The sequence below is a fragment of the Rhinoderma darwinii genome, chromosome 5 (assembly GCF_050947455.1).
Source record: "Rhinoderma darwinii isolate aRhiDar2 chromosome 5, aRhiDar2.hap1, whole genome shotgun sequence".
Lineage (NCBI taxonomy): Eukaryota > Metazoa > Chordata > Amphibia > Anura > Rhinodermatidae > Rhinoderma > Rhinoderma darwinii.
The window spans coordinates 9,422,141-9,433,427 of NC_134691.1; the positions used below are offsets into that span (position 1 = coordinate 9,422,141).

The 11,287-nt window shown below is 43.4% G+C and overlaps 1 protein-coding gene across 1 annotated transcript; it reads left to right on the forward strand.

Moving 5' to 3' along the window:
• The first annotated feature begins 360 nt into the window (after nucleotides 1–360).
• LOC142651254 (collagen alpha-1(XXII) chain-like) lies at nucleotides 361–11,029 on the forward strand. Its single transcript, XM_075825701.1, has 5 exons — nucleotides 361–534; nucleotides 4,661–4,727; nucleotides 6,072–6,254; nucleotides 7,272–7,349; nucleotides 8,071–11,029. Exons 1-5 carry the CDS (start codon nucleotides 385–387, stop codon nucleotides 8,256–8,258), a joined length of 666 nt encoding a protein of 221 aa, XP_075681816.1. The 5' UTR covers nucleotides 361–384; the 3' UTR covers nucleotides 8,259–11,029.
• Nucleotides 11,030–11,287: the final 258 nt, after the last annotated feature.

The following is an 11,287-nucleotide window of genomic DNA, read 5'->3' on the forward strand; positions in this document are numbered from 1 at the left end:
CTTCTCACGCTGGCCAGCCCATTTCCAGATCTGTCTATATCATTCTATCTATGGAGTAATGGGAAATGTATTGGCCAGTGTCTGGTAATGTACTGAGTATCTGTTGGCCCACACAGATACCTATTTTCATATTGTCACCTTTATTATCCAATAGATATCACTTGAGACTTGAAGTGTTCTACTTAAATAGGTTATTTAGATCCCAAGTGTCATCTGAGCTTCCTATGATTTATAGCTTTGTATACTATTATCTGCTTTAATGAGTCAATTTACCTAGTGAACCATAATTCCTTGACAACTCAACATTCTTACTAATATGAATCCCTGTACTGTATATGACTTGATAAATTTCAGGGGGATCCAGGTGCCAAAGGCGACAAAGGCATGCAGGGAGAAAAGGGTCAGTCTGGACAACCCGGTAGCCCAGGCCATAAAGGCCACACTGGATTAATGGGCCCATCAGGACCACCAGGAGAACGAGGAACATCGGGACCTCCAGGTTCACCTGGATCTCCAGGATTGACAGGCCCAAGGGTAATTTTCTACTATTTATTTACAAGGCCCGATGATCTACCCTTTTTCATTTGCATTAGTTTTCATGTTCTTTGTTTTTTCTACTGTACATTGACGTCTGAATCACCTTATAACTCAAGCTGTCACACATTAAAAAAGTAATAAAGGTAACATTTTATTATTTAATATGTTGGATGACAGTTTTACAACCACAACCAAAGCCCTGATGATGTAGTACTAATCCTATTCATATTCAGTTTCCAAAATATCTCTCCTCTAGAAAAAAATACCACGACCTATAACTATGTCAATAATCGACCTCTTTTAGAGCCTTGAAACATGACTCAAGTTATCAGACAAACCAGTGACACCTATCTGTAGACAAAGCCTTGACCAGCCAAACTAGATATACTCATCTGTAAACAGAGCCTTAACCAGCCAAACCAGAGACAACCCATCTGTAGACAAAGCCTTGACCAGCCAAACCAAAGGCACCCATCTGTGACATAGCCTTGACCAGTTAAATCAAAAACATCTATCTTTAGACAGTCTTAATCAACAGAGACACCATCTATAGACAGAAGCTTGACCAGCCAAACCATAAAAACACCCATCTGTAGACAAAGCCTTGACCAGCCAAACCAGAGGCACCCATCTGTAGACAAAGCCTTGACCAGCCAAACCAGAGGCACCTGTCACGTAGGGTTTGTGGACCCACTGGGCCGTACCGCCTTGGCGGTATGGCAGCTGGCCAACAGGGCGCAGGTCAGAGTCTATAGTTCATATAGCTTACCTGTGGCAGCTCGGACAGTAGCAAGGCAGGTTAGGCAGGAACTAGGCAGCAGGTAGACGTCAGGCGTGGAGAAGCAGGACAGGCGTGGTATACAGCACAGCACGGCTACAGCTCAGCACGGCACTAGATCAGGATACAGGTTACAGGAAACAGGAACAGGGAACACTGGGAGCTGGAAACAGTAGGGGACCATTTGTAAGACAAACTTGGAATACAACAACAAAGCTCAGGTGTGGGAGGATGGGGCTGAGACCTTCTTATAGCCCAGGGTGCTCTGGGAGAAATTAGCTCAATCTCCAATATGCGAGCGCTCTGACTTCTTAAGTCTGGACTGAGCTCGTGAGCGCACCCTGGGGGTCACTGTGGAGCAGGACGACCGTATGTGCAGACATCTCTTGAGAGAAGGGCGTTGACTGGATGGAAGGATTTATTGGTCAGCGACCACGGACGTTACTGATCTGTAGACAAAAGACTTGACCAGTCAAACCAAAGGCACCCATCTGTAGACAAAGCCTTGACCAGCCAAACCAGAGGCACACATATTTAGACAAAGCATTGACCAGCAAAACCAAAGGCACCCATCTGTAGACATAGCCTTGACCAGTTAAATCAAAAACATCTATCTTTAGACAGAGTCTTAATCAACAGAGACACCATCTATAGACAGAAGCTTGACCAGCCAAACCATAAAAACCCCCATCTGTAGACAAAGCCTTGACCAGCCAAACCAGAGGCACCCATCTGTAGACAAAGCCTTGACCAGCCAAACCAGAGTCACCTGTCACGTAGGGTTTGTGGACCCACTGGGCCGTACCGCCTTGGCGGTATGGCAGCTGGCCAACAGGGCGCAGGTCAGAGTCTATAGTTCATATAGCTTACCTGTGGCAGCTCGGACAGTAGCAAGGCAGGTTAGGCAGGAACTAGGCAGCAGGTAGACGTCAGGCGTGGAGAAGCAGGACAGGCGTGGTATACAGCACAGCACGGCTACAGCTCAGCACGGCACTAGATCAGGATACAGGTTACAGGAAACAGGAACAGGGAACACTGGGAGCTGGAAACAGTAGGGGACCATTTGTAAGACAAACTTGGAATACAACAACAAAGCTCAGGTGTGGGAGGATGGGGCTGAGACCTTCTTATAGCCCAGGGTGCTCTGGGAGAAATTAGCTCAATCTCCAATATGCGAGCCCTCTGACTTCTTAAGTCTGGACTGAGCTCGTGAGCGCACCCTGGGGGTCATGGTGGAGCAGGACGACCGTATGTGCAGACATCTCTTGAGAGAAGGGCGTTGACTGGATGGAAGGATTTCTTGGTCAGCGACCACGGACGTTACTGATCTGTAGACAAAAGACTTGACCAGTCAAACCAAAGGCACCCATCTGTAGACAAAGCCTTGACCAGCCAAACCAGAGGCACACATATTTAGACAAAGCATTGACCAGCAAAACCAAAGGCACCCATCTGTAGACATAGCCTTGACCAGTTAAATCAAAAACATCTATCTTTAGACAGAGTCTTAATCAACAGAGACACCATCTATAGACAGAAGCTTGACCAGCCAAACCATAAAAACCCCCATCTGTAGACAAAGCCTTGACCAGCCAAACCAGAGGCACCCATCTGTAGACAAAGCCTTGACCAGCCAAACCAGAGTCACCTGTCACGTAGGGTTTGTGGACCCACTGGGCCGTACCGCCTTGGCGGTATGGCAGCTGGCCAACAGGGCGCAGGTCAGAGTCTATAGTTCATATAGCTTACCTGTGGCAGCTCGGACAGTAGCAAGGCAGGTTAGGCAGGAACTAGGCAGCAGGTAGACGTCAGGCGTGGAGAAGCAGGACAGGCGTGGTATACAGCACAGCACGGCTACAGCTCAGCACGGCACTAGATCAGGATACAGGTTACAGGAAACAGGAACAGGGAACACTGGGAGCTGGAAACAGTAGGGGACCATTTGTAAGACAAACTTGGAATACAACAACAAAGCTCAGGTGTGGGAGGATGGGGCTGAGACCTTCTTATAGCCCAGGGTGCTCTGGGAGAAATTAGCTCAATCTCCAATATGCGAGCCCTCTGACTTCTTAAGTCTGGACTGAGCTCGTGAGCGCACCCTGGGGGTCATGGTGGAGCAGGACGACCGTATGTGCAGACATCTCTTGAGAGAAGGGCGTTGACTGGATGGAAGGATTTCTTGGTCAGCGACCACGGACGTTACTGATCTGTAGACAAAAGACTTGACCAGTCAAACCAAAGGCACCCATCTGTAGACAAAGCCTTGACCAGCCAAACCAGAGGCACACATATTTAGACAAAGCATTGACCAGCAAAACCAAAGGCACCCATCTGTAGACATAGCCTTGACCAGTCAAATCAAAAACATCTATCTTTAGACAGAGTCTTAATCAACAGAGACACCATCTATAGACAGAAGCTTGACCAGCCAAACCATAAAAACCCCCATCTGTAGACAAAGCATTGACCAGCCAAACCAGAGACTCAGGTGTCTCTGGTTTGATTGATAACTCAGATCATGGCTACCTTTAGCTGAATCTCCGCCAGAAGAATCCGTACCTTTCATGAGGTTAATTCAGCTTCCATATAGTTGTGTACAACCTTAGTATACTTACATGTTTTATTCACAAATACTACATTATAATATGTTGGGTTGGCGTTTCACAGTACGGAGCAGGTAAGGAATAAAGGTCACGAGCGCCGCAGCCCCTTCAAAACAGCTAATCGGCGGGGTTGGGTAAGAGTTGGACCTCCACCGATCACTTATTCATGGCCTATTCTGAGGATAGGCCATCAAATTCCTCTCACTGGAAAACCCTTTTAAATTTAACGGGAGAACACTGTGAAACATTGTAAAGAAAAAACAATGGCGGATTATTTTTTTTTATGCATTATAAAAAAGTCATTTAAATTAAACGCTAACATGCATGTGCTCAAAAATAATATAATTAACAAATATGTCATTTTCTACTGTTTTCACTTTTTCAAAAGTGCCCGCCACAAAAAAAAGAAAAGTGTCAATATCTGTGTAAGCAAATATAACATTATTACCAGACTGCTTAAAGGGGTGATCCTTGCCCCAGACATTTCCAAGTCCTCTGGGGCCCACAACTAGATGGAGAACGGGGGTCCCCCGACCCCTGTCCTGCCCTGTGAGACAGCTGCCGGCCGCGGCACCCATGTGGAGAATAAATGGAGAGGAGGCCGTGCTCCATTTACTTCTAGGGGAGTGATTGAAACAGTCGAGCAAACGTGTCTGAGATGGAGTACTGCTTTATTCTCTGTTAATGTGCCTACAATGAATAAATTAAGCTGAAAAGCAAAGTGTTTTCCGATTCCTTTCAGGGAGATACGCCTTCAACTGATACCTTAAGGAGATTAATTCAAGAAGAGTTAGGAAAGCAACTTGAAGGTATGTTAAAACTCACTGAGACTTTGTTGTTGGTGATGAGTTTGGAAAATGTTCCCAGTGGAACCATCTAAATATTGCATCATAGGCACTGTTATAACAATTGCGGTCGCAAGGGGTGGGACTGTGACCGTGCCCGGAGGTTGAGGAGGCTTGCCCCAGATATCCTCAGGCTGAGCAATGTTCTGTGCCACCAAATAAGGTCCTAACGCGGGGCAGAATCAGGAACTTGTTTGTGACGCATCACACAACGAGGACGTGTGCTGCGTCGAATATTGTATAATGTCCTGATGCTGCCCAATGCCAAGAATTTGTATGGTGGAGCATTTTGCCGGGGCGTCATGTGGCAGCCTCAGGAAATTTGTGTCCCACTTCGGACAAGAGCAGTGAGTAAATTCTTTTTTTTCACCTTTTTTGAGGTCCAGTCTGAGGAAGGGGCGTCCAATCTGGGGGGGTATGGGGCCTGGCTCTATGTTGTTACTCCACTGATTATAAAGGCATGCTTGGTACAGAGCTCGTCCACATCACCGCTATTGGTTTAGGAGTCATGTAAAGGAGGAACATTAACATCGAATGCTGTCTGTCCTATGAACATTCACTCCACATTCCCATAGACTTTAAATAAATGTCCTGAAGAAGAACATGGAGTTCGGGACACCCGTTCTCGCGATAGGTGGGGATCCCAGCACTGGGCCCCCAAGATATCAGACAATTATCACCTATCCTGTGAACATGGGGTAAACAGCCTAGTATGCAGGAACTTGAGTGGCTGCACGGAGCCCCGACCTCAACCAAATCCAACACCGTTGAATTGGAACGGTGATTGTGAGCCAGACCTTCTCCCTCAACATCACTGCCTGACCTCAGAAATGCTCTTTTGGCCGAATCGGAACAAATTCCCATAGGCACCCTCCAAAATCTTGTAGAAACCCTTTCCAAAAGAGTGGCAACCGTTATATCCACAAAAAGAGGAACTAGTTCATGTTAACCCCCATGGTTTGGGAATGGGACGTCAAGCTTACTTAGGTGTGATGGTCAGGTGTCCACGTACAGTACAGTACATTTGGCCAGATAGTGTAGGTCTTCATGTCAACGTATATGTCTATGTTTAAAGAGGGATGTTCCTTTTAAAGATTACATATATTATTGACTCAAGCTAAAAAAAAAAAATGGAAAGAACATCTCATTGTCTTCCATGAACAGTATGCTGATATTGTAATTTGCAGTGACCAGTCAACTGTATCAAGCTCATGTCAAACATGTGACATCTGATTGGTTGTTGTGGATTTTAGAATCCAGTTTTGACGATAAAGTAACGTTTGTCTCTTTGTTTCAATTATTTTTCAGCTAAATTATCCTACCTAATGTCCCACATGCAGCCAGCTCCCATCAAGTCCTCCCAGGGCAGACCAGGACCACCAGGTACTCCTGGCAAAGATGGAAATGATGGAAGACCAGGTTCACAAGGAGAACCAGGAATACCTGGCATAATGGGACCAGAAGGGCCTCCAGGACCTATGGGTCCAAAAGGTTAGATGTTTGATTGAGAAAATCCATTTTCAAATACTCTATTAGTAAATTCTAAGTTAATAGAGCGGGGGTCCATCGTTCAATACCCCCATCTATTAGCCTATTAGAGAGCATCTCTCACTCTGTTGGACCCGGCTATTTTAAACTTAGTGGGTTATTCCCATCTTATAAAGTGATATCATATCGCTAGGATATGCCATCACTTTGAGATCAGTGGGGGTCCGACCTCTTGGACCCCACCAATCTTGAGAATGAAGGGGCGCAGTGCTGCTTTCCCAGCCACCCGGCTGTGCAGGGAACCGCAGCCTGCCCTATTTAAGAAAAACAGTAAAGGGGCCATAGCACTAAATCAGTGCTGCGACCCCTTCGTTGTCAGGATTGGTGAAGATTTCAGAGGTCGGATCCCCAGTGATCATACAGTGATGGCTTATTCTAGCGATATGTCATCACTTTATAAGATGGGAATAAACCTTTAAAATGTATTTTATTAGTATAAAGGTATGTGCACACACAAACTCAAAAACGTATGAAAATACGGAGCTGTTTTTAAAGCCACTCGCGATTTTTTGCGGTGTTTTTAACGGCCGTTTTTGGAGCTGTTTTTCTATAAAGTCTATGGAAAAACGGCTCCAAAAACGGCTGAAGAAGTGACATGCACTTCTTTTTCGCAGCCGTTTATTTACGCGGCCGTTTTGAAAAACGTCCGCGAAAAAAACGGCACGTCGGAACAGAACGCCGTTTTTCCAATTGAAATCAATGTGCAGATGTTTGGAGGCGTTGTGCTTCTGATTTTTCAGCCGTTTTTCGGGACGTTTACGGCCCAAAAAAAGGCTGAAAACACTACGTGTGCACATACCCTAAACATAAAAAAGTTATAGGGGTATCAAATACAAAAAAAATAGGATAAAAAACTTTTTGTAGCATCAGTTAAGTTGAAAATTATTTTTTGAATGTAAAGTTGCTCCAAATAGGGAGTTACTCCTTGGGTTTTTAGCTCATAATATGTTTATCTCACAGGTGAAAGAGGATCGAAAGGTGAAAGAGGTGAATATGGAGTTGGTCAGAGAGGTGAAATTGGCCCACCAGGAATTCCAGGTATGAATTATGTCTGTAATCATCGCGTTCTGTTCTATAATTTTAAAGGGGTACAATTCCATATGCCATCATTTACTTACGGTTGGGGATCCGACTGCAGGGACTCCACTGACCCTAAGAATAAAAGGGCCAAATTTTTTCTCGGTGCTGCCTTTATATGCTGACAGCTGAATGGTCTGTCGTATGACCTTACATACATTGCTGAGCAACAGTAAACGTGATTGGCCAAAAACCTCAATAAAGAAGTTTACAAGCTCCATCCCTTAGACTCATTAAGAGATAGGCAAGCCCATTAGACTCAATTGAATGGAAATTAGCTGCAGTACCAGTCATAGCCAAAACTGTATGTATGGCACTGTGCCAGTGTCAGCAATTAGGAAATGAGGCGCTCTAGCTCTAGGTCCTCACGAGTTAAATATTGTTGGCCTATTCTAGGGTTAGACCATCAATATTAAAGTCTCAGAAAACTCACAATTTATACTAAAAACAGACAAATTGCAGGAGACTTCAGAAGACTGTTAGAATTATTCAGGAGCCAATTTGACTTTTTAGTGGCCCAACAATAAAACTATTTATAGATATTAGTTTAATAAAAAAAACTTAAGGTGCCAGATTTCTAGGCACATTGGTTGAGAGTCCTGGGATTTGCTTTAGGTCAACTTTTACTTGAATGCTACAATTTATCTTTGTAAAGTAAAATATAAAATATCTCTCTACTTAGGTGTTAACGGAGAACCTGGATATGCCAAAGATGGTCTACCGGGGACCCCAGGTCCTCAGGGTGAACCAGGGTCACCAGGATCTGCTGGACATCAAGGATCTCCAGGAATAAATGGACAATGTGACCCATCACAATGTGCCTACTATGCCAGCTTAGGATCTAGGCCTGGTAATGTCAAAGGACGTTAAGAACAACCAAGAAGACCTAAAAGGACTCACTGAAACTTGAATTTATTGCTGGTTTAAACAACCTTCCAAAATGAAGGGTAATAATGCTCCATCAACAACAAGAAGATTTTGACTGGGGGGAAGAAATCCAGTCTCAATTTTTTTTTCCTCATCTTTTTGATGGATAAAACCAATGATCACTGCCGGTCGGTCAAGGCTTTTTGTGTTCTTACATTATGTGTGTCATTTATATATTTTTATTTAAAAGAAGGAGTTGTACTTTGAAAGTACAAGATATACTTTGGAGACATTTCAAAGGAGACACAGCCCAAAGGAATCCAAATACAACTCTGTCTCAATGCTAGTATCGCCTGCTCCTGGTAGAAGAAGTAGCCTAAGACCAATGTTCCCTAAATTATTCACAAGTACAACAGCACGCCCAGGAGGCAAGATTTCCCTTCGGCTTTACCTTCTGTTCAAACCAAAGACCGATACGATTCTTCCGTTTCTTTCTTAAGCCTAACTCAATTGCAGTAACACCTTCCTCAGAGTGTAATAAGCATGACATACCATTGCGGACTATCTATATCTATATATATATAATATTTTTTGGTATATACTTGCTCAGGTTGCCTAGCAACCTCTTGTCTTCCTCTCTGAGTGACCACCAGTTTGGTACGTGATTGCTACATGACCTGAAGTGGTCACATGAAGTTCTATCTGCTTAAAAACAAAGGATAAGTAAGCAAGACCAATGGGAAAAGGGCAGGAACAAGAAAGACTATTAGCTATGTGCTACCTGTGTACCATAAATGAAGCTTTGGGGATAAAAATGGGGGACATTTACAATGCTAAAGGCACCAGAATTCTGGTTCAAATTGCGGAATAAAACCAGCATACATGCCGTGCGCCAAATGTATTTATTTTACACCTCATTCGCCAGTTTTGAAAACGGTCTAGAAAGGAGCGTGACTAAGACGTGCCATAAAATGCTCCAGGTATATTAAGAGCACGTACACATTTTTTTGTCGCAAAGCATAGGCGTAACCCAGCCATGAGGTGCCGTAAGGAAGAAAAACGTGTCTATCAAGATGCACCAAATTTATCATATAACGTGCGCCCCAGTTTTTCCCTGTCTGGTCTAGTTTTATTCTGTCTAATAAATCTCCCCCCATGGGTTGCCAATGGGGATACTGGAAATGGAAACCCTAAGTGGGCAACACATTTCGGAATATCCCTTAGTCACATTATGAACACAGTGGGGACATTATAAGGAATACATAAGAACTTCACCTCTTTTGGGGTGAATAGTAGAAAGCAATTGGTTTTGGTATAAATACGTGCACTGCTTGGTGGGCTTGGAGAAGATCTTGGCAACATTCAACATGTCCCAATTGTTGTGAAAACATGGGCCCTATTTAACATGGGTTTCCTAGTATTATACTGTATAACTAGAAGGTAAAAATGTTGAGCATGTGGTGTGTAACCTCCAACTTACAGGACTTCTACAGCCCATAAAAATTTTGGGTTCCCGAAAGTAGTTCTCTGGGTTCCCGACTACAGATGGGAGGAGCAGATTTATTTTACATTTTTTTTTCCTTCAGAATTGATTAGCTTTGTCTGGTCTACAAACTTAGGGTGTACCGGGAGTCTATGGCATGGCCATGTGCGCTTCCCATCTCTTGTGTGTTGCCTACTTTTGTCATCATCGGTTGATTACAATTTACATCTGAGTTTAGAAGAAGAAACTGCAGTCATCGTATGTCATATTACAGCCCATTCAGTTAAAGTTATAGCTTGGTTCTATGTCAAAGGGGTCATAACAGTTTCCATTGAGTTAGTGCATATATAAAGTGCCCCGAGGGACAATTGAATGCATTTATCTCCCATGAAATGGCCCATAAAGGCTCCTCCTGAAGTCAAAGTGCCAAGGAGGATTACGGATACCCCATAAAATGAGTCAAAAAGGATCTGGAAAATATTGATATGTCCGTCCGTCCTTTTGCTTCTGATTGGCTAAGAAGGTGGTATATTCTAGTTGCATATATTATGTGATAGATTTTGACTGCACTTTGGGCGTCTAAGTGGAGGCAAATGTACCCATTACCTACCAAGCGATAGTTGCCTTTAAGCTGTGATTTCATCCCATTATATCACAACCATCATTTGATTTAAGATATGATCAAACCTCAAGAGTATTAGGCTACATTCAGACGAGCGTAGCTAACCCCGGGCTAACCTCGGACGTGAAAAACTGCCGTTTTTCATGTCCGGGGTGCACCCGTGCGGGGCGCGTTGTCACGAATCCCCCATAAACTAGAGTCTATGGAGGTCTTTATATACACAGTAAAGTAGGATATGTCCTATTCTTTCACGGACGCTTCACACGCTCCATTGAGACAACGGCCATGTGATCGGCCCCATTGAAGTACATGAGTCCGTGTGACGGCGGTGGTTTTAACGGCCAACACACGGACTACATATACGCTCGTCTGAATGAGCCCTTACAGAGCAGCCCAATGATAGACATGGAGACTCGGATATGATGGTACCACTTGTTCTTGTTCTGGCAGATACTTTTATGTCTCTTTGGAAAATGTGTTGTGCTGAAGATAAATTATTTGTTCATTAATGGAGATATTAACCTTCCATTACTCTGGTGCTAGTTTTCCATTCTGTAGCTTTAAGAAGTATTAGGTTTATTTGCCGACCTTTAAACCTTCCTTTGCAGTAAGGGATTATACCTTTCATATAAACAATGTGACGGTCTCTGAAAAAAATATATATTGTATTGACATAAAATACTTTTCTGTTAAATTTGGATTTTTTTTTTATTGGCATCTTATGTTTGGTTGTAGTTTATCTTGAAATAATTTATTTGAGCTTTAAACATATATGAATAATAAAATAATTTATTATGGCTTAAAACATATACTGGAATTTAAAAAAAAGGATACAGATGGAAAAAACTGTATTCAATCAATCAGTCTGGAAAATCGAGTAAAAGTTTAGAAACAAAAACTAACAATATAAACTTAGGATACATTTCT